We start from the raw sequence: 24,318 nt of genomic DNA, 5'->3' as shown, positions 1-24,318 counted from the left end.
AAAAACTGAAAGAATGGCACATGGAGACCTAGTTTGAGAAACGTCCTTAGAGAGAATTCACGAGGAATTGGGAAGTTTCAAGTCTCATTTGTGCAATGTTTTGGTAACGGCGAGGACTTCCGGGAATGTATTTCATGTCCCACTGGTCTCTGAAACACCAACACAGGCCCATGTGTCGCTCTACTGACATTTTGATCTCTCTTTGAAGCTACTGAAGTAATCACACACATATTTTCAGAGGCTTAGTATGAAAAGTAAAGTCCACTTTATGTACAAAAAGTGGTGGAATGCAAATGTGTTGGACAGCAATTATTTTTTTAGGAATTGTAAGAAGAGGGAAGAAGTCATCATCTTATACGAGTTTCTTTTTATTGTTCAATGCATGGCCACACACATATACTGGTTTTCTTTTGCACTGTGCATGATGGGACAGTCACTATGGAAATGGTGATGTAGATGGGATACATTTTAGGAGTTTATAGGGGTCCAAACACTACCCTCAGTCCTCTGGGAAAGTCAGCGGGCCCCTCTCCTCCGGGCCTCCTCGATGAAAAGCTACAACATGAGGTCAATCAGCTCATGCCTCCCTCTAAAATGACACCGTGATAAATATATTCTGGATTATAGGTTAATTTTATTACTGAAGGATTTGTTCAGTGGATTAACACACGACAACATCCCCTTCCCTTTCCCTTAAACATTCTTGCGTATCTCATTCAGATGTAGCTTACAAAAAGCAAAATAAAGAACATGATTTGGGTAGAAAAATAAAATCCAAATTAAAACATCTAACAGGGCAAAGCCTGTTGTGTTTTTTACCTTTCCTCTTTTCATACAGAGATAGCACAATACATAAGTCACTGGACACAAAGAACACTGCAAATAAAGAAAAACAAAACCAAATTTAAATTTAAAAAAGCCAGATAGGAAAAACCGATCTCAGAGAAGTAAACATTTGTCTTCCTCAAGCTTTCCTAGCGGCCTATGAGCTATGAGACGCTTGGTTTGTTGTGTTGGGCTGGAGCCTCAGGTGTCAGGTGGACAGTGTTCTCTCTGCCTTTAAGTTGTCTTCATACACCCTCGGCTTCCCAAATCAACGCAGCCCTACCAGACTCGCACATTCTTTACCCTGTTTTCTCAAATAAAGACTGGAGCGAAAGGGAAGGAGGGAACAAAAAACCCATACCACTGCTCTAAACATCTATATGGATTCATCTGAGCATGAATGTGTTTATGTGTGGTGCGGTTTCTCTCTCGACACGTATGTACTTGTTTGCTAACATATACAGTGTATTCCTGGTTAGGGTGTGAACCAGGGGCACTTAAAAAGTTGTGTAGCGTTCCCCCACCGTTTCCGCACCCCGCACCACTCTTTATGTTTAGGATTGGGAGGTGGGAGATCTGCTCTTTTTTATAGCGCCAGTTCGCCCGTATTCCTCTTTTTTTTATTCATTACTCCACTGTTTTAACTTTTCCACCCCTCTAAGCTTAAACTCTTTCCTTTGATTCAGCTTTCTTTTGAGTTGGTTTTTGCCTTTGGAGACGCAGATACACACAGAGCAAAAGAGTGGGAGAGAGAGAGGGAGCGAGTGTTGTGATCGATCAGCTGTTCGCAGCGCCGACAGCTGCCCCCGTTAAAACTCTCAGCCGATCTCCTTCCACTGCCGGTAAAACTCCACGATGTTCTTCAGCTCCATCCCCGCCGAGCCTGCGGCCTGGATCGCCGCCTGAGAAACAAACACACATTCAAATGTATACAAAACGTGAGCGATAAATCTATACAAATGTTTTTCTAACACCTTTTTCTTAAAGGTCCCATGTCATGCTCCGGTTATTACCCGTCCCCTTGTGTGTTATGAAGGTTGTTATGCATGTAAACAAACGGTCTGCAGAGTCAACAACCCTCAAAGTACACCCTGTAGGGAGTACAACTCTAACACAGAAAATACCTGTCTATGCTGCCCCAGAACGCCTCGTTGGAGATTTCTCTTTTTCCATTGTTTTCTTCCTGGGTTCTGTGACATATTTCGGGTATAGTGACGTAACGTAATGTCCGCGGAGCCGTTACGTTTGGACCAATCCGCGGACTCACTCACTCACACACACACACACACACACACACACACACACACACACACACACACACACACACACACACACACACACACACACACACACACACACACACACACACACACACACACACACACACACACACACACACACACACACACACACACACACACACACACACACACACACACACACACACACACACACACACACACACACACACACACACACACACACACGGCGGGACGTTGCGAGGCTCGCTGCTGCGAGGAACGGGACAGTGTGAGCTGGCTCACTGGTGGGGTCTGCGAGACAGCGAGACACCGCGGAACTCAGCCTGAGCACAAACACAAACTCCCAGCCAGGCTGCGGGTGTGTGTGTGTGTTTCGGGCTGGGTTTCGCTGTGTCTCGCTGTCTCGCAGACGGCCACTGGGCTCACAGGGAGGTGGGGTAGGAGCTCCAACAAGCCGTTTAGGACAGAGAGTGAATACACATACTATACAGAGATGCTGTATGAGAAACCAATGTGAGTTTGGAACATTGAACAATGTAAACCTATTCTAGTAAACCTCAACAATGGAAGTATGATCAGTAGAAATGGCCATGACATGGGACCTTTAAGTGAAAGTAAATTGAGAACAAAGTGTGTAAAATCGAATGGCTACAAGCTTAAAACCAAAGGTGTGTTTGTGAGGATCTGTTTAAAAATTGAGGGTGAAGTCCTTCTTGCTTTCTAAAACAACATAAAACGAGATTAAAAAAAGACCAGAGCAGTGATAAATATAAAAAGGCCTCACTGTAGCAAAAATATAGCAAAAAGAAAATCCCACAGCTTTATGTTGTCATGAAAAATGTCAACTTCCTGAGTGTTTGTGTCCGTAACGCAACACAATAAGATGAGTGACTGACCTTCATTGCTGCGGACTGAGTGCAAAGCTCTTCCACCTGATGGTCAGTGAGAATGGTCACCATGCCGGCTGTGTCTTCATCTCCGTTGCTCTGGGAGACTGTGAGCTGACGACAACTGTCCACCATCTTGTATAATTGCCTAGACAAAAAAAAAAAAAATAATCAGTATAGAGGTCACACTCATCCAATCATGAGTATGTTAAGAATCAAATATATATGTAGAAGAGCAGCAGGGTTTACCAGGCTTCGATGTCCTGACGTTTCAGTTTATCTCTTTCAAAACTTTTTCCAGCTTCCTTCTGGCAGCGAATGTACCTACAGACGGATGATATTGAAGAAATTGTCCAAAATAAGAGAGCTTTATCGGGTAAAAGTGAGGTTTTAATATAGGACAACCATCAACATCCAATTCTAAAAACCCAGCAAGGGTCTCCATCAGTTACCTTACATGTAATATAACACCCACCTGTTTCCTTTGCGAAATTCAGACTCCAAGAAGCGGATGCCGTCCCTCGCACCGGCATTTTCCTTCTTCAGCCTGTCGAGCCCATCAATCACTGCAACACAGAAACAGTCCAGATTAAATACCTGAACAAATAGTCATGAAGAAAATTGAAAATTGGTTTGGCTGTTTAAACTGGCACATTTCTTGTTTGTATTATCATTGATGCACGGCTGGTCAAGCCACTTGACCAGCCGTGCATCAACAAGCTTAAAACCACAGCTATCACCCCACCAGTGTTTAGGGCTGGAACTTTTTATTAATCAATAACACTTTTAGTATATAAAATGTCAGAATAGCCTATTATGGTTGATCAAGATCCCAAGAAAATTACAAAAATGACAAATCCAATCAACAGGATGAAATCACCTATTATTTGTTTGATAACTGGATTCAATGACCTGACATTTTCTATTCAAAACCTGCCTATCTGAGAGAACTGAGTGGAAGATAATAATATTATATAATATATTCAGCAGGATTTTCTCCCTCTGCTGTAAAGTCAGAGATCATGAAATGCATCAAATCCCTGAATCCCCACCCTCTACCTTGTTTATTATGACACACACACACACACACACACACACACACACACACACACACACACACACACACACACACACACACACACACACACACACACAGAAGCAGCCGCTGCCGGCCAGCTGCCGGATGAGGTTCAGATGCTGGCAGAGAGCAGCTGCGTCTGGCACCAGGTAGGGAGACATGGAGGACTGAGCCTTGGGCTGCTGGAGGCTGCCCTCTAGCTGCGACACCTCCAACTGCAGGGAACAGACGGGAAGAAACAATACAACTGATTAGGAGTGATTCATGTAGGATGTTTGTGTGGGTTTACACACTATTGCATCAGGGTTTCTATATGGTATGCTCAACCTCAACCAGATGTCTCTGTTTAGAAGGATTTAGACTGAATCATGTTCATGTCACCTTAACCATTGTCTTTAAGATAATATTGTTCCTCACAAATGATATCTTTAACTCAATATAAAAGGTTATTATAGAAGCTCTATTTCTTAACAAACATTTTCTCTCAAACGCCTGGGAACTCTGCTCTTTGGTCACTGATGACTGGATGAGCACAGAATTGGGTCTATGCCGTATCAATGCTCAGATTTCAAAGGGAAACACAGACAGGGTGAACAGTCGGTGGAAAGAGTGATAATATTAAAAACCTGTAGTCGAAGCTGGGCCATATCCCTCATCAAGCGATTTCGACGAGCTTCCTCTTCCGCCTGGACAAATAAAGATAAACACAGGAGGGCTGGCGTTAAAAAGGGACATTTGCTTCAAAAACATTTTGATTTCAGGTCATTAATCAAACATGTATTGAGTCCAACAGTTACACAAAACCATGTTCACTGTATGAGCTGCACACAATAATGAGAGTTGACTGAATGCAGCCCCCTGTGGTTCTTCGTCCCCGTTGCTCCGTTTGAATGTCACTCACCATTCGGATCTGGGCCTTTGCCTGCTGCACCAGATTATCCTGCTCCGATTGGCTGATGCTGGTGAAGATGCCCGCCTCCGGGTTGAAGTGCAGCACGTTGCCCTGGAGATTCGTCAGGAAGTGGCCAAAACTGCGAATGCAACACACTCGCACCACACACTGGAGGAAAGAGAGAGGAGGAAATACTTCAAAGCCACTGTATTATGTTTGATCAATACATATTGGGCAGGATAAATGAACTTTAATTAGTTTTACTCAAAGTACAACCATTTTGTTTATCGTGTGGGTAAGATCTATAGACATATAGGAGGTGATTTCAATCAATTTGTTATAAATGTTTTTAAATAGTGGCAATTGTCACTTCTACCATGCTTAGGTTAGGGTTCTGTGTATAGATTATCCTTACATTTCAGTGATTATAGAAGTAATGTACAATTATGTAGGTCTGTCTTTGATAAGGACCTTTTAAATATATTTGCAAACTAGGCTCAGACCAAAACACAAAAGGCAACATACGGTATATAATAATTCTACCATGATGGTATTTGGCATGGTAGAGCAGATGTGTTTGTGTTTTCAACCATCACTGAACATCTGTAAAATGAATTGCGTGTGTGTCTGTGTGTTAGTGTGTGTGTACCTCCTGTAGGGAGCTGAGGGAGGGGTTGCGGTGAGTGAAGTTGAGGCGGCGGTGAGCTGCGTTCAGAGCGGGCAGGTGTCGCAGGGCCAAGTCCTCGGGCAGCAGCAGACTCTGGATCAGACCGGGCTGCTCACACTCATTTAACAGCTCCGTCACCTCGGCACTCAGACCCAGCTCTGCGGCGCGCACACACACACGGATAAACAAATACATGAGCTGTTGACTTGGAGCACAGTCATCAGTGTGTGATAAACACAGAGAAAGCACAGAGTTAGTACACACAGTACAGGGAAGAGTAATTTACTTTTTTTTCTCCAGAAGGTTAGATGAGAAGATAGATGCAAGTTTCATGTGTGTAGGCTAACAATTCAGATATAGCCAGCAGGTCATTAGCTCAGAAAACTGCCAATAGAGTTTAACGGTTAGCTGGACAATAATGATGCGTAACCAAGGAAATCACCCACTTTCACTAGCTTTATATTTAGCATACAGATATGAGAGTATCATCAGACCTTTCATCAAACTTTCAGCAAGGAAGCAAATACATGTAGTTCTTGACATGTTTAACTACTCCTTTAAATACTTTACCCAGTATCCAGAAATGTTTTGCATTAGTGGACACAGACGGAATAAAAACCAAGATACTGTTGAGCTATCGTGCGCCTGCTGAGCTTTACAGGAGGATAAATGTGTATGCGGTAACTCACCAGCCTCGAGCATCTTGCTGCCATCTGGTAGCAGGTTGAGCAGCACAGACAGTCGGTTCCACAGGCTTTGAGAACTCTGCAGAAGGAACCAGGCTGTTAGATATACTCCGACAAAGTCAATGTTTTATATTTAAAAAAACAAGACATTCCTCCCCTCACCTGGGCACACATGAGGATAATGTCGGTGTTTGTCCTCAGCCAGTCGACAAACACCTTCACCACCTGGATCAACCCCTGATTGGTCAGGATCTCCAGCTTCTCTAAGAGGGTTTTCTCACTCGGTACTGATTGAGTACTGTGTTGGCTGCCTTCCGTGTCCGAGTCCAAGTCCAAGTCTAGATGTGACACGATAATAAGCATAAAACCGATCAACTGGAAAAAAAGCACAGATAAAAACACATCGCATTAAAATGAGGCGAAAAATTACCATTTTCAGTGGTGGTTCCGTTGGGAGTACTGGGGTTGATATCGCAGGGTGTCTCCCCAGGAGGAGGGGGAGTCTCTTGGGAGGGGGGAGCAGAGACCTCAGTGGGGGTGGGAATGCCCGGGGGGGAAGAGGCTTGAGGCCGCAGCAGCATGTTGCTGAAGGTGGGCGCCAGGCGGAAGCAGCGCTTGGCCTGGAAGAGCGTGGAGGACATGGCCTGCAGGTTGCTGCTGATGCTGGAGTCGCTGGGCGTTAGAGGGCCGTTAGTGGCTGGAGGCGTGTCCCCGTCTCTGTCCCCGCCCCCTTCTTCCTTGGGTTGCTCTTCATCTTCCTCTTCGTCCTGTTGTTCCCGCGCCTGACTCTCCAAGTTGTCCGGGCTTTCCGCGTCTTCAATGTCTTCCAGGTCCGAGCGAGACTCCTGGCTGTTCATGTCCGAGTCGGTCTCCACATCGAACGCCGTCCCCCCTTCCTCCTCCTCCTCCTCCTCCTCCTCCTCCTCTGAGCCGCTCCCCCACACCCGCTCCTCCCCTCTCTTTGTCTCCTTCCTGACGGATGGAGGATTGACCGGGGCTGCTGTCGTGGTAGTCCCCGTTGAATCAGTGCGCCGTCTCCTCTCGTCTTCCTCATCCTCGTCCTCCTCGCTCTCGAAGCCCTCGCTCAGGTCGCTTTCATCCTCTCCTCCTCGAGTGTCCTTGCGAGCGCAGCGACGTCGGCGCAGTCTGGAGAGGCGGGTGTACTTCTTCTTCTGTCTCTGTTTCTCTTCCTCCAACTTGCGCTGTTCTTCCACGCTGCAAGGCTTTTTGGCACCAACCCTCTCAGAGCCGTCTTCCTCCTCCTTCTCCTCCTCCTCCTCTTCATCGTCTTGCTCCAGGGAGCCGTTCTGCAGAGGCTTCCCCTCTGTCGCTGGGGTGGACACATCCCTCATCTCCAGGTCATCTGGAAAAGAAAAGGAGAATTCACTGCCTGTTTGTATTCCTTCACGTTAATTGTAAAATATGTCAAGATGTGTAAAGATTTAAATTGCTTTTAACTTCACAAATAGCTGTAGTTCTCCCAAAAGATTACATTTTAAATGACACAAAGCAGCATAAATCCTGAATAAAATGAGAATACATCCATGGGGATTTGATGCATTGATCTATATCAGGGGTCTCCAACCTTTCTCCATCCGAGAGCTACTTTGAAAAAATGAAAGTGGCCAAGAGCTACTTGCATCGATTCACATAGCACTCATCATTTTGAATTAAGCTACTTTTGTACACGTGTGAAATCAATGCCCAAAGCTTATCAAAAATCTTAACTTCACATCAAGGTCCAACAAAACGAAAATGTCTCACATTATTATGGCCCACATAGTAATCACTGAAGATTCACATACATGTCCAAGAAAAAAAGAAAATATTTTCACTTCTTATTATGGCCCACATAGTAAATACATCACCTTAATCACCACCGTACAAACATCTTATGGCACGTATAAAATATGTGCATTCACTCTTTTTCACAGTTATAGTGAGATGAATGGCGCTGCATGGAGTCCACCATAGAGGTGTATGCTGGAGTGTACCCACTTAGGTTCACTCAAATAGAGTCATTTAAAGGTTCATCAGTCGGTCTTGTTCTGTATTTAGATTTCATTCGTGTCAGAAAAAGCTGCTTCACAAAGGTCTGTAGAGCCAAATAAAGCAGACATGTTCAGTGCTGCTTGGTGAATGTTCTTAGAGTTTTCTGAGTCTACAAGGCTCCAGAAATGTTGTGAGTTTTGCTGAGACTTAAGCTGAACATGATTTTGGAGATATATAACCTCCATCTCCACAGGATTGACAGAGTTCAGCCATCTTCTTCTTTTTCTTCATCTTGACATTAAATTATAAACCATAATAAATCAATTGTATAGGTCTAGCCTCCCTATATCTCTGGCTGCTAGACTGCAGAATGCTTCTGCAGTCGAGCTGCAGCTTCTAGCAACGGCCTTCTGTTAAAGAAAGGACACTGAATGTCCTGAATGAGGCATCACACACAGGACTTAAGTCTGAACACAGCAGTCAACAGGAGTATTTACAACAGCATTATAAAAACAAAAATACTGCATGTGGGTGCACACTTACATTCTCTGTCTTAATGTTACATACATCCCATGAATGTATGAGATTAAGTTAGCTTCATCATCTCAATCAGTGATTAAGTGAATAATAAAGTTTCTATCGGGTCACTATCAGCCTGTCACTCATTATTTTTCAGGAGGGGGCGGGGTTTGGAGGAACGTAGAGGAGACGGTGATCGCGGAAGCTTTCTTCCTGCCTTCACAAACTTTACACACGTATTTATCAACTGAAAATAGCAAGAGGACATTCATACTCTGCAATCCAAGACTTGATTAAATCCACCAAAAAGCTGACATGACGATAACGAGTGTTTTTCAAAAACACAAATCCCTCCCTGTGTGTCTCTGAGCCGCAGCGACGCGGCCTGATTCAGAGCGGGTCATTCTGCCGTTGGTTCTGGACTGGTGCTGCTGGAGAAAGCAGACTGCTCCGTGTGTGGTGTCGCTGTGCGGCTGTCACGTCTGTTCCTTGATCTCTGCGTCACCGACCAATTTTATATTCGTGTGACAGAAACAATTCTAAAATAAAAAAACTTTATTGTCCGGCCGCGGCCGAAAAATCAAGAAGCAACCTTACTACGCTATAATCGATAATCGAGCGGCGAGCTACTGAAAAGCTGCCCGCGAGCTACCGGTAGCTCGCGATCGACATGTTGGAGACCCCTGATCTATATAGTATGTCTATTTCATTTATATGTATAGTAAGTCTTTATATTTTAAAACGCACACTTTATCTTTAATTTTATCAGCACCACGTCACTATTATTTACTATTGCACTATTATGTACAATTTTAGCAAGTTTTTATATTGTCCTGTTCCTGTAAGCCAGTACAACGACATTTTGTTGTAATAGTACTCTGTGTCTTGTTGAAATGACAATAAAGTATGTCTATGTCTATGTGTCAGACACTGACTCGGAGACTTAAAGGTGGGGTAGGTAAGAACGGAGAAACCAGCTCGAGTGCGCTAGAATTTGAAAGTACGCAGCCGAAAAAAATCTGCCCCTTCCTTCAGACTTTCTTACAGAGCCCCTCCTCCAACACACACGAACGCGCACATGACCAATGAGGGCAGGAGATACGTTTGTGCACAGATGGAAGGCTGACAGGCAGGTAGGCCGTCCAGTTATCTGCCGTGGGCCGAGGCAGATAATTAGACTTGCTTTTTACAGCGCCACGGCTTCCACAAATTTGTTTATGTATTTATTGTCAAAGCATTTAATGTATTCATTGCTATCGGGATGTTAAGAGCATTCCATGGAATATAACAAAAAGTGCTTCTGAAGTGAATCACCTACCCCACCTTTAACTAACTTGCAGCTGATTGTTTGTTCCTTCCCTTTTCAGATATGGAGATCTCCCCTCTCACCTGTGACGTCAGTGTGAAGCGGCGGCACCTGGCTCTCCCCTTCCTCCAGCTCAGCCTGCAGCCGGATGTTGACGTGGTTCACCAGATGGGAGAACAGTGCCAGAGTAAAAGCTATGGACGCACTGTACTGCTTTGATCCTGAAGACACAAAACAACATTTGTTAGTACTTAGATTTTCAAAGACTGCCACAAGAAAGCATTTCCCATGGCAGTATACATCATGCACAGTTAAACCCGTTACACACTCACATTTGTGATTTTTTGGTATTCAATCCATCAGAAACTATGCTGGCTAGAAACTGGGGCAACATAATGGGTTTTTGGAGAGCATCATGTGTGCTTCTAGTTAATTACAAAAGCTCTACTTGTTTGGTGTCTTTTTCCTCCTTTGATAATTACTCCAATTCTAAACTAGATAACCGAACCCAATGAATATGCTTTGAAAAAAAGTGCACTGCTCTGTTATAGTTATAGATTAGTTATTAAAACGTATTTGAAAACGCGCGTGAGGCTCAGGTTTGGGAAGGCTAAATAACTTTTTTTACCTGACGCTGCCCGCCTCCGGCGTCTATAGAAAAGAGATCAACTCAGTGTGCGGAGTTTTATTACAGGATAAAGGAAATACAGTTTAAACTGCCGTATGAAGAGAAGACGCCGACGTGTCGCACTTATCATTCATATCACATCATCGATGATCATATAATATCATAATATATCATATATTCTTATCTGAGTCAGCTTCTCAAGCCGTATCTGGCCGTGCAACACTCACAGTGTCACATACTGTATGCAGAAGTATTATTTTAAGCATGTTGTGCCGTGAAAAGAGAGTCGGAGGCGGTGTATTAAGAATGGAGTTCCAATCTTTATTATCCATTAATATCACAGAGGTTAACACATGAACTGCTCTGCCTGATGAGCTAGCAGGAATGGCAGCTACAGCTACAGGTGTTCCCCACTAAAGGGTCCGTGTGGCAACACAATAAGCAAGGTGAATTATGGTCCCACATGGTATCACCACAAGCAACACATTAAGTTGACGAAACACTCGAGTCAAATGTAATTAAAGTCAGATCCACTCGTGTCTTAGACAGGGCAGTGATATCATAAAACTGTTGTATGCTTTCAAACACTCGGTAGTTCAGGGTTTCCCACACAGACTATACTTGGGCGGGTCGCCCAGGTATATTAACGGCCGCCCAAGTATATTTCGCGACCCATTTAGGTTTTTTTTCTTTTATAATTTTTTTTAATTCGTCCGTGACCACGACGCCATCTGCGATCGATTAACTTGTGGACAATGATCCCTCGCTCCCTTGCTCTGATTTCGCCTCCTTCTGGCCTGTTAAGTGGTCTGCCTCACACAAGGTGACTGGCTGTCCACATGATGTGGCCTGCCGACATGGCCACTGTCATACAGATCATAAATCAAAGCCCTTGATTGGTCTCTGTGTGTCATTCAAGCTCGGGATAAGCTCAGCTCAGGTGAGGTAAAGGACTCTCTGAGTGTTTAGATAGTTAACTTAGTCTAAGTTCTCAGTGGGTCTCAAACGGTGTGGTCACCATTTATGTAAACACATATTTCCATTTGAGAGGGTAGTGATTGGTCTAATGGATAGTGAGGTGGGCTGAAGATCGGAAGGCTGTGAGTTCAAATCCAGCCAGGAACACCACCACTAGTGTGCCCTTGAGTAAGGCACTTAGCCCTTAGTTACTCCAGGGAGAATGTCCCTGTAATCGGTCATTATAAGTCGCTTTGGATAAAAGCGTCAGCTAAATGAAATGTAATGTGATTAGTAAAATATGCATGAATAAATAAATAAAAAGTTAACAAGGTGAAAAAAGGTAAGATACACTTTTAAAACTTGTTGAGAGAAAACTAGTCTTTGCTGCTGCCTCAAAGAGGAGCAGGGGGGAGAGGAGGGAGACAGGAGAGGCTGATTCAGGAGCACAGACACACTCACAACTATAAATGAACCAAAAATAAATTAATAAACAAGTTTCAGTGTTTTTTCATATTGGAAATTGTATGGTATTGGTTATGGCCATGATTTTATGATTATTGAAATGTATACAGTTCTGTTTAATATAGCTGTTTCCATAGATCTAGTCTCTTTATTTCCCCCTCAAAATGCACCAGATTGATGCATTTACTAAAAAAAACCGGGGGGCATGCCCCTGGACCCCCATAGAGGATTTGAGGTCGACCCCCACTAAAAATAACATGGATAGGTTCCTAAATACATTTATTTTTTTAAATAGTAACCCATTTCCATATGTTCATGTGTGGGTAGTAGATTTAAACTATCAGGCTATCATTATGGGCCCTGCCTGTACCTGCTCGCTCTGCCATCGCGTGAAGGGTCTGCTAACAAGCGACCAACAGAAAGGTTAATGTTAATGTTGTTGCACGTCACCTCAACCACCGCCCCCCCCGCTACCACCACCCCCCCAAGTATATTTCAGATCTGTGGGAAACACTGGCAGTTAATGGACCAGCACCTAACCCCGCCCCTTTCACGTGAACGCGCTCTCAGCTGTTGAGAGAAACCCTGGCTTGATTTACCGAGTTGATAACCAGCATCGTAGGACCGCTTAGCGAGATCTCGTTTGTTAGTTTGTTGTTGTTAGTTTGTTTGTTACTCAAACATATCCAGGGTATGTTGAACTGGCTTCGTAGCACAGGGCACAGGTGGCTGGATAGCAGCGCTAATGTCAAAGACACAGACATTATATTTTTATTTTACCAGGATGCAGTGACACAAATATTTGGGAAGGCTTAGCCTTCCCTAGCCGACAGCACCCGCCGCCCGTGCATTTACATCCAATAAATGGTGAAATACACATGAGGTCACACTAACCTCCTCTCTTCAGGCTGTGCACCACCATCAGACACGTGATCACCATCTTGAAGACGAGGCTGTCGGGCAGCAGGGGGCAGGAGCTCTCCGCGAGCTGCTGCTCCTCCTCCTCTTCCTCGCTGGGGGGGTGGTGCGCCCCGGCATGTGACGGGGGCGGCAGGTAGAACAGCACCAGGTTGAAGTCCTCCAGCACCGACTGGCAGAGCGACGTCAGCTCCGTCTCCATCAGGCTACAGACACAAGGATCATAATGAAAAGAATGCACTGGAAATACACTGCAGACAATATAACAGTGAACGATCCATGGGTAATTATCACAACACGGTATCAGTTCAGTGGAGCAAGTAGAGTGACCAGGAATGATCATATGCTTGTTGTTGCCGTACTTCATATTTACTCACGAGTACATTTTCCCCCTAGTTTGTTTTACCATTTATTCAGGAAGTAAACATTGCACTGATCTGATATCACTGGAATCATTAGAGATGGATTCATTTGATCATAAGTATGAAAATGCTCAACAAACTGTGTTCATGTGGTCTTAACATACCACTAGACTGGTTAACGATTAAAAAGACATTAACGCCAGAGCCTTATTTCCACTGTGGACTGGTTCAGTGGTGAAAGAGGGGAGATCTCACCTGTTCTTGGGCTGCAGCAGGCTCTGGAGGTACATGAAGCTCACCAGGAGGTGCTTAATGTCTTTAGATCTGCACAAAATAGTCACAGCAAAAATATCTTATTAACACGGATTCAAAATTCAGTATTTTGTTTGCATTTTCATTGAACAATTTAAAAAAGGCACTTGGTGCGTGTGGTAAAATGATCCAAGCAAAACATTTGAGCCAAAACACCTCAGCATAAATACTGGAAGCAGGGAAATAACTACTGTGTACACAAACAAATGGCAAAATGACACATATTTCAGTAAATAAAACAAAACCAGCCTTGGTTTCTACCAACGTATATTGAAAAATACTGTTATTTGCCCACACATACAAAAAAAAAAACATGACATTGGATTATTTATTTTACACTCCAGTCTTTATCTCTTGAAATGCTTTTATTACATGCTTCATTTGCCTTTAATTCCTACTTCTTGGTGTTGCTAGCATTTGTTCATGCTTGAACATTTCCCCTCAGGGATCATCAATGATCTAATCCCATCTGCAGAGAGACGCTGCTTATCCAAACACTGGTGAGAGTGTGTTTGTGATTCAAACGGCGGGCAAGCAAGTTGGTAATCATGCGAATCCCCAGATGTCACTTGGAACCAAAATGGCTCTGCAGTGTCTGCTCAGTGAAGTGAAAATATTTAATTTGAGTCTGATTTGAACCAGGCAAGCCAGTGAAAACCATTACTAATACCACTGCTGTCCAGAGGGGGCTCATGTTTCCCTGAACACCAGAAATGTTTCCACTCGGGACGTAATTCATTTTAATGTGTCAGGGGAGATTTCGTTTTTTATTCTGTGAATGCTCCTCACCTTTGTCGAGATGGAGACAGCTTCTTCATTTCCTGCTTCTTCACTTGGTGGTACATCTTGGCAGCTTTGTCAAACAGGCGCTTCAGGTTGCCATAGGCACCTTCGAAGGGGGATTCTGATTGGATGCTGGCACAGGTAAAAACATATGGTAAGACTCTTATCTTATTACGTATCTTAAAAGGTTAACATCACACGTATTGGACAGAGACATTACTCACCAGCGTAGGTAGTAGTAGGTTGCTTCCACGTTGTAGAACTTGCTCCCTGCCAGTGTGCCCAGCTGGTTGAAAGGCATTCCTGTAGACAGATGAAGGGAATTAATCAACAGCTGGGTGATGTGTCGACTGACAATCCTTTCCTAACGTCAAGCTCAATTTGACAAATAAATAAGAGATGCCAAAAAAGTAAGCAGTGCCATTAACTAGGATTCACATTGTGTCCTATCACAGGAATATCCTGATATTATATGCAAAGTTGATCACCATATGCATTCCTCCAGGAGAAAAGTAGCAAGGAGTAACAAAAGAGTTCAAATACATTTCTGATCAAAGCACATATGAAGCTCAATGAGTCACATGTTATAGCTCCTTTGTTTCATTTGAATAAAAACTGAATAGTAAAAATGACTCGTACTAATATTAGATCATATTTAACCAGCGGAGAAGTTACAGCTCCTGGCCAAGAAAATGTCTGGCTCAAAAGCATCCTGTAAATTGGCAAGTTGTTGTTTTAATATTTTGTGTACAATGAAAACAAACAAGACATGTGTGAGTGAGCTGTGGTGGTCCTGATAAGAAGATGTTGTTACACTTTGGACGGAGCCAAGCTAGCAATTTCCCTCTGTTTTTTAAGTCTTTATGCTAAGCTAGTGTTTGCTGGCTTACATTTAATTTGCAGATGCTGTTTGGATACAGCTCTCACAAAGAAAGCCAGTGTTCCCTCAAAGTAGTTTCTTATGGAGTTTGAACAATTTCACTGAAATCTAAACACCACATTCACCCACAACGCCATTATGAAGAAAATTCATTTCTGAAAGCATCCTTTGTTTAATTTCTGTGTTTTTCTATTGAACATTAAAGGTCCCCTATTATACTGTTGGTCATCAATATATTATAGGTCTCAGATATATACAGAACATGTCTCTGAAGTGTTTGGCTCCAAATACCAAATGCTCTAGGAGGAGATTCAGGTGATAAGGTGGGCGGGGGGGGGGGGGGGTTACCTTGGTTGGTGATTGGCTAATTGTTACACAAGCCAAAACATCGTTATGACATCATAAAGTGGCCAAAATCGGATCAGCTCGATTTCAGACAGGTTTTTATAGAAATGGATCAGGACAAAAAGAGAGAGAATCTTTGTTCCTGAAACTTTCAGAATCTCTTAACACAGAGGGGAAATGTGTTGATATAGAAGAGACATGAAAAAGTGGATTTTAAATAATAGGTGACTAACTAAGTATAAGATTCAACACTTATTTTGACATCTAAAAGAAATATTACTTATGAAAGCATTTCCACAGCTTTTTAGAAACAGTACTCCTGTCACTCTCGGAAGCCAGAAAATGTGCCACATTCTTCCTGACCATGGCAACAGCAAGAGATTTGTTAAAAACAATGCATTACATTACAGTCACTCACCCACGTGTGGCATGACAGACAGCGCTTGATGGTAGAACCTTTCTGCCAGCTGCTCAGACTCCACTCCGGCAAGTTCATTCTGATAACGTGCTGCAGAGGACACATTATTAACAGGAATACAGTTATAATAACTGTCAACAACAGGATACAACTCAGGCTAAGATATACAAATGTACACTGAATCATTTCTACATTCCCCTTCATATCAATAGGCACACTGAACATGCTGACAATGTATTTTAATGTGTCCCATAAAATACTTATATCTCTGTATCATGTTAGCCTAAATCCACCAAACAGCTTCTTGTCAATTCTATAGCTACGCCAATTTTTCCCACGCTGAATGACACACACATGCTGCCTCACACCCTTACAAGCTGGGGAAAGAGAAGAAATAATTGCATATTCTATAATCATGTTGTTACCTAGATCTCCAAGGTAGACCAGACATCGATGACAGGCCATCTGTGCCCACTCCATCTCCTTGGGGGTGGCTGACACGGGTTTCTTTCGACCTGCGAGGAACGATTACACAATGTTTTTCTTCCCATTCAGTTCAAGCATTTAGCTGATGCACCCACCCAAAATGACTTTGAGTTGTGTAAAAAGGTCCAGCTCAAATCACTGCAAAGCCACGATTTTGCAAACAGCAGAGAGTCGTTATGATTGAAGCAGCTCTGAGGCATTAGTCCTGTTTCTCTGTCCCTGGGGTGTTAAAGTCCACAAGTGCTTCTGTTTTAGGCTGCAAAGTAGATCATATGTCTAGATTAGATAAACTTTCACTTCATGCCGGAAGACAGGACATTTACATTTCCCCCGTTAGCCCCTGTTGTCTGATAGCATCCAAGTAAAAGGATAAGTATCATCTGCACTATAGCAAGAACCATGGTGAGCCTGCACCTGCTTCCGTTCGTCCACCAACAATACTCTGACTTGGCACTTCTCCACCCATGTGTCTGCTGTGCATAGTGGGGGGAACACTGACATCCGATAGGACTATATTCAGACAATATACACATTAACACCTGGTCTAAACGCAATGCTGTGACCACACCACTCATTATCCAGTGTGAACGTATATAATACCAGCTGTAAATGGTGGTCAACTTACAGTGGGCACCAGGGACGTGCACAGGTACGGGCTAATGTTGCCCGGGCAAGCATTGTAGCGTCTCGCTGCGGGAAACACACCTCGTCAGCGCTGTCATCTGCCATCTCTGTTATTAAGTTGTGGAATACTAAATAAATAAGTAATTAGATACCTTACCGTTACTGCGTTCATAAAGAATGATAAGAATAAGAATAATGCGTATTGAACTGGTTTCATTCATTAGTGATTTTATTTAAGGTAATAGTTAGAAGCCCTATTTTATCAGTATGTCTACACAGCAGTTACAATGGTCAAACTACATTAAAACAGGATTGTCCCCATGTTTTCGTTAATAGTTTCTAACATTAGATATTTTAATGAGATATTGACCGCAAAAATGTGCCTGAATAACGAATTTAGCAGTGGACATACAATTCAACTGAGTGTCACTTGCAATGACAGTGTTGTGTTTTTATTTTATGAACCTTTTAAATTAAAAACAAGTTAGAATTTTCAAAAGGTTTTATGGGTTTATTCGGGGGGGGGGGGGGGGGGGGGGGCGTCTGTGCACGTCCCTGGTGGGTACTGGGGGTTTATTATACATTTGATTTGCTAAGATGGTAATAGAATAAGATTTGCGCTAGTGGATTTATCTTCAAAAAAAGAAAAAGAGAAAGCATGTCAAGTTGTTATAGTTGAAAAAGGACAAGTTAACCATTGTTCAGTTCAATCAATCAATGTTTATTTATATAGCCCAATATCACAAATGTTACATTTGTCTCAGTGGTCTTCACAGTGTGTTATATTCTATTAAGTGTTCTAGTAAGCCATTAAAGTGAACCAGCATTCAAAATACAAAGCAGCTAAATAGAATTCTGCTATTAGTCATTTTATTATTCACACCTCTCCTGTGGAAATAGCGAATCAATTGATCGGGATTTTTTTATACATTTTGATTTGTAATATACGGGCATGCACATTGACAAGCACATGCAGAACATGTACATTTTACACATCCTTCTTAAAAAAACTTTTAGAAAGAGCTTATATGTTGCTTGCCTGTTTTATATACAGTCATTCTCTGTGTGTGAATTAGTTTCTCACCTATCAGTGGGTCCGTGACGTGGGTCCAGTCGATGCAGTCCTGCAGCTCCAGCTGGTAATGTGACTGGATGTAAAGCAGCAGGTGCTGGTAGAAACCCACGCCGGCGATCAGGTGTGTACGGTAGGCGCACTCAAGAGCGCTGCGGCTGTGGATGTGCTACAGTGGAGGAAAAGAAAAAGAAAGGAAAGGAAGCAGGATATTATAGATTTAACTATAATTTGAATCAGGACCTACGTTGTATAACATACTGTAGTTTACAATAAGCATCAAAAAGTTCCAAAAGTCTAGAAAACTAAATATATTGCACACCAGCTTTACAAGACAACTCCGCTGCATATTGTTGGACTCATAAAAACTGATGCAGCAGAACCAGATGAATCATATCTTTCCCATTCATTTATTTTCCTTATCAAAACAGGACGCAAATATTACCAACATAATAATCAAATGAGGTCAGTGCAACACATTTGAATCTACAAACAAACCAACAGTGGTCAACACAGCCTCGAGCCACTGAGCTAAAGCAGAGATGTCTGACGGGACATCTCACAGATGTCCCGCACTTGATGAAAGTACTACTTAATAGGGCTGCTCGATTATGGTAAAAATCATAATCTCGATTAACAGGGTCAATCATTTATATCACGATTATTAAAAAACGATTATCCATTTACTTTGAAAATGTCAATTTATTGGAGATTTTTTTTTAACAGTATGATTTTAACAGTTGATTACCCTGAACTTGAAGTATAATTCAACTGAAAATCCAATAAAAAAAAATGTATAAAAAAAAAGAAAAGTAATAATAACAAAATAATCGTTTTATTTCGATTACGTTGTTTTCGTAATCGTTGCAAGCCATTCGCAACATCCCCACACTGGACGCCTTCAAAAGGGCCCTCAAGTCCCATCTGTTTATCAAGGCTTTCGGCCCTTAAATCGATCTGTTGTTTTGTCTGTCTGACCTTTGTTTTGTTTTGTTTTGTTTTGTTTATGCTTGCCCTATTCCTGTAAAGCGACCTTGGGTCCCTTGAAAGGCGCTATAGAAATCTCAGTTATTATTATTATTATAATCATAATTGCGATTAAAATACAATTAATTGAGCAGCCCTACTACTTAAACACTAGTATTTAACCCAAAACCAATTGCTGGAGTTCCACTTTAATAAGTCTTTTTTACTTACACAGGTAAAAAAAGAAAGTGCAACAAATTACTAAAATTGCTTTTGACCTTCGACATTTTCACAAGCATCTGAATCAGAGCACACACAGAAATGATAGGGCTACTTTTGATAAGGGCAGTCATTTGGGACTGTTTTCAGGGTCTTGGTCCAATATCAAAGCAAAGGGTCAACAGGGATATTTTAGAAGTTTGATTTCCATTGAAACCGTCCGTGCATATAATGAACACACTATGTGAACGTTACGCACCAGTGACCACAAAATGGCAGATGTCAAGGTAGAGCTGACCTTTAAATGGCAGCCAGGAGGTCACGCTGGATAACAACAGAAAACTGTCTGGCTAACACATGCCAGGAGGTTTCTTTACACACTGCTGCAGAGCCAGTTACCTTCTTGTTGGTCTTGATAACCTGGATGACCTCATAGTAGACCTTCCTCCAGAGCAGCTCCTCGGCTTTACGGCCGTAGTCGACAGGATGGAGAAACATCAGCTTCACACAGAGCTCCCTCAGCCTGTAAACACACACACAAAAAGCAGCACACACATGCATACGTTAGTTGGGTCACCGGTTTGACAAGTAGACCAATGAGTCACATAGTTTCACAACAACAGGTCGGCTATGTTTTACATGAAACCCTTAAGGGACACAAGTTGGTTGGTGGTCTTTATGTCTTTATTAGGATCCCCATTAGCACTAGCATTAGCAGGTCATTTTTTATGATTAAACAAGTAAATGTTCTGTAAATGACCTTTAGTTTCCGCTCCAATTTATAGACACTACATGAAAGACAACTGAAGATTCTGGTGCTGTCAAATACAAATGAATTGTAAGCATGCCTTTCCCTTCTGAGTCATATGGTCCGTGTAAACCGTTTAAAAAGTCAGAGTTGTTCTCAAGAATATTGTGAAATCATTGTCCCCTTTAGGTGTGTGGGCAATGACAAGATTCTGATAATAGAGTAAGCCAAGTACACACAGTATCTCCTCTTGATGAGATGCTCGTCTGCTTGCTCCTTCAAAGCCATAGAAGATAATACTCAAGAAGAAGAATAAAAAAGCCTCACCTTGCACTAGGGAGACAGATTATCTCATATGCAAGTGAAGTACAAATGATGACTCTTGTGTGACTGATCATTTTTAGATAAAGCTCCAAATATTGGTGTAAAAATGTGGAACAATCTGATCACTTATTCAAGATGTGGGGGGCGGGTCTTCAGAGATGCCAAGCCTTAGTATTGTAGTAAATGCACATGCAACACACGCTGAATCATACAATTATATTCTTGATAACTGATTTATGCGCTCTGTCTACAAAATGTCAGAAAACGGTTAATAAAACCAAAATATGTTTTCCAATACAGTCCATAATCTATAGATATTCAGTAAACTATTACACAACAAGCTAATATTCACAATAAGACAGTGGAATTAGCGTGTGTTTGGCAGCTTTCCTTGAAAAACGACACAATTAGCTAATTAGCTGATTAGCCAAGTCGTTGACAATTAATGTTCTGCTTAATTGCTTAACCAGCCAGTTGCTGAGGCTCTGAATGCAGCCCTGATAGAAAATAAAGGCACCTCTTGAATTCTTTAGAGTGCATGTTGGTTCCTAAGGCAGTCACAGAGAGAAACTGTCTCTCTGTCTGTGTAGAGTAAACACAGTAACTTCCTCCCATTTAATTCCACTTTCTCTTTTGGAGCTTTAAGTTCATAGTATGCATGCAGCGATCACAACTCCTCACACATAGATTTAAATTAGCCGTTGAAGCTTACAGGTCCAGTTAAGATACATTAGACGTGTTTCTAATGTGAAACTTGGATTCCAAATATCAGGTCAGATCTGAGTCTTTAATCTCACAGAGATGCTCTAGGCGGAATATAGTCATGCCCAATTTAACACAGAAAAAAGTATTTCAGCCTGGAGGTGAGCTGTGTGAGGGGTTTAAATTCATAATTATGTTCAGAACAACTGGCCAGATGTTAAAGTTGAACGTCTGCCTCCTTTTACACACAATGCCGGTAAGACAGATGGACATACTTGTTGCGAAGGCTGATGTTCTCCGGCTTGAAGACCTCTCTGTAGGATGCTTTGCTGCCGATGATGACATCCAGCTTGTGCACAGACTCCACCACAGCCCTGGGTAGCATTGGGCAAATAGAGCACATTAGTTAGCATAAAGACAAGGCTAATGCTGGGATTGTTATACTGTGGGCGATCAAGCTAGCAACCATACTTTCTGTTTCATGTCTCTGTACTAAGCACCATAGGGAGGTACTTTTGTAATTACATGTTTGAAGTTGCTTCCTATTTCCTTTCACAGTGGCATTGTAACTGTGTCTTATAACCATTGTTATAACACCAGATCTTTTGATTGATCTATGTTTTTACAAAGTACAGTTCTATGTTTATGAGGTATGATACAGTTCAATTTCATCCTTGGATTTACATCCGTTTGTCAACTAGTGCAAGCATACGTGTAGCTTTCTTTAATTCCAATGTTAGGTGGGAGTCCTCAACAAGCCATAAGGGGTTTATACATCCCATCTTTGCAATTTCCTATGCAATAGCATATGCATTTTCTTTTGCTTTACTTTATTAGATGCATACATACATACATACATACATACATACATACATAATAGAAACAATGACACATGCAGCTAACTCAGGCTACACAAAGCATGAGGAGTGCACGGTCAGATGTATCTGGAGTTGGGCTTCTCCTTGTACAGACATATTACTGAATAGAAGAATAGATCACGGACTCTTTATTGTGGTAGCCAACATTATGAGCTAGCACTAAGTTACCCGGCACAATAACGTTCAATTAGCACCCCGGTTAGCTAAACGCAAAACGGCCTCGGCATCTTAACATTACCTGTAAAGCCGCTTGATGAGAAGGACTTTCGCCTCCGGCTCGCTGTCCTGCCCCGGTCCACTCATGTTAGCGAGCTTCCAGAAGTTTGAACACAAGCTCCAGCGGCTGCTCCCGCTCCCTCCAGCCGTCCAGACACGCAGTTGTCACGGATACTCGGGTTTGTTCCCCCGGCAGTGACAACCAGCTAGCGCTAGCTATCAAGGTTAGCTTTCCTCCCTTTCCCTCCGAGTCTCTTTTGTTTATTGTGTACTATGGCAAGACCCCCTCTACCCATTCGTTCTGAAAACCGGGTAGGGGGGTGGTGCCTGGTGATTTGGGGTCTTCCTGGTTAGCTAAAACGCTCTGATATGTATCTTGTGTTGTTCCCCATTCCAGATATTGCTACGAAGGCGGCCATTATTCCTATCAGGCAGTGACCACCTGATTATCGCGAGAGTACATATCACACTCACAAGACTAAAACAGGGGTTGCCAGGTTGCATGCTGAAAATCTTGATCCACTTGTTTCCTTTGCCACAGGAAATTAGACATTTAGAAAAGAAGAAAATATATGGTGCAGGAAATATTGAGACTTTTTACTTCTAAGTAAGTAAGTTGACAAAAGCAGAAATTCTCTTTGCAAAATTGCCTTTCTTTAATTTTGCAATATATACTTGCATACAGGACTTTTTTATATGCTGTATATGTATATGCAAATAACATTATGGCTGTGTCACAAACACCATACATAGTTTCCACTTCTCGTTTTATTTGCATTCACCTTTCGATAATTTGCTTACCCTCCTTGTCTTTCTTTCTTAAGAGGGCATGAGGTTGATGAAAAAGACTTCTGCTAATGAAGATATCATTACGTTATTAATAAGAATGCTTTCCCTCCATTGCACAGTGACCAAAGCGACTATAAACTCTGTTGTTGTAATTCCTCTCGGTTGCCAGTAGAGGTCTACAAAGATCATAGACGTTTTAACATCCATATGAAGGCTATACAGTTGCAAAGAAATGGCATTTCGAGATATATATGTTTGTATTGTTTTTTTACATCAACATTTATTTATATGTATTTCCTGACTTTGAAAACAGGATTTTGGTAAGACAGACGATGATGGAGGGGGATCAATAAATTCAGATAGGGAGATCTTTTTTTATTGGTCATGTAAAAGTTGCGTTGTTTGAAGTCAGCATGTAATGATTTAAAAAAAAAAGGCAATTTTAAATTTTACATTACATATGTTACTTGATAGACGCTTTTATCCAATCAATAGTATCAATACTGTGGGCAATCCTCACAGGAGCAATTTGGGGTGAAGTGTCTTACCCAGGGACACAACGACATGCTGACTGCAGTGGGGTTTGAACCTGTGCTCCCCTGATCCGAACACCAACGCACTAGTCCACTGCGCCACACGCCTCCCATGTGGCATTATTCAATGCAAATTGATGACATGTTTTACAGGTACATATTTTGATATGAAATGAAAACCTTATTGGTAATTTTATTGTGACATCAATATTATTCAGAGTTTAACCTTGCAGAAATATTGCAGGCATGTATTTCATGCTGGAGGCTTGAGGTTTAAACTGTAAACTCTGTTGTTCTGTTTATATTAAATAAACCATCTAATTTCTCCTCCATTGTGCAACATTTTTTCCGGCAGTCCAAACTCAGAAGTTGCCAGCCCACTAAGGAAATGCAGGCGATTAAGTGTAGGAGGATGAGGATAATTACAAGCTGGCAATATCCAGCCCAGTCCCCAATTCCCAGATCCTGCCTGCATGCCATCCTCGCTCTCAGCACCTCAGCTGAAGAGGAAATATCTGCTCTGCAGCTCACCAAGAGAAGAATCACAGTTCTTTGACGTAGGCAAAATGTACCTGACCC

General features: G+C 42.3%; 1 protein-coding gene across 1 annotated transcript; it reads right to left on the bottom strand.

Annotated features, from left to right (window-relative positions):
• Nucleotides 1–350: 350 nt before the first annotated feature.
• On the bottom strand, nt 351–22,975 carry smg5 (SMG5 nonsense mediated mRNA decay factor). Its single transcript, XM_071205931.1, has 22 exons — nt 22,440–22,975; nt 21,599–21,697; nt 19,949–20,072; nt 18,377–18,533; nt 16,608–16,697; nt 16,183–16,272; nt 14,764–14,842; nt 14,546–14,671; nt 13,700–13,768; nt 13,059–13,288; nt 10,198–10,335; nt 6,728–7,660; nt 6,460–6,635; nt 6,301–6,376; nt 5,594–5,769; nt 4,954–5,112; nt 4,679–4,738; nt 4,117–4,267; nt 3,450–3,540; nt 3,224–3,298; nt 2,984–3,122; nt 351–1,727 (listed from the first exon to the last, which is right to left on the bottom strand). The coding sequence occupies exons 1-22, from the start codon at nt 22,502–22,504 to the stop codon at nt 1,644–1,646; spliced, it is 3,387 nt and encodes a 1,128-aa protein (XP_071062032.1). The 5' UTR covers nt 22,505–22,975; the 3' UTR covers nt 351–1,643.
• Nucleotides 22,976–24,318: the final 1,343 nt, after the last annotated feature.

This window comes from Pseudochaenichthys georgianus, chromosome 16 (genome assembly GCF_902827115.2).
Source record: "Pseudochaenichthys georgianus chromosome 16, fPseGeo1.2, whole genome shotgun sequence".
Taxonomy (NCBI): Eukaryota; Metazoa; Chordata; class Actinopteri; order Perciformes; family Channichthyidae; genus Pseudochaenichthys; species Pseudochaenichthys georgianus.
The sequence above is the reverse complement of the archived record's forward strand: the minus strand, read 5'-3'. Positions and strand labels throughout refer to the sequence as shown.

What these genes read in the sequence shown, in the direction of transcription:
- smg5 (XM_071205931.1), bottom strand. Translation starts at nt 22,504, where the DNA reads ATGAGTGGACCGGGGCAGGACAGCGAGCCGGAGGCGAAAGTCCTTCTC. An exon ending in TTATCAAGACCAACAAGAAG is followed by an intron (nt 18,534 to 19,948) that starts GTAACTGGCTCT and finishes CCTCCACTGTAG; the next exon opens with CACATCCACAGCCGCAGCGC. An exon ending in CGTCAGGACATCGAAGCCTG is followed by an intron (nt 3,123 to 3,223) that starts GTAAACCCTGCT and finishes TTTTTTGTCTAG; the next exon opens with GCAATTATACAAGATGGTGG.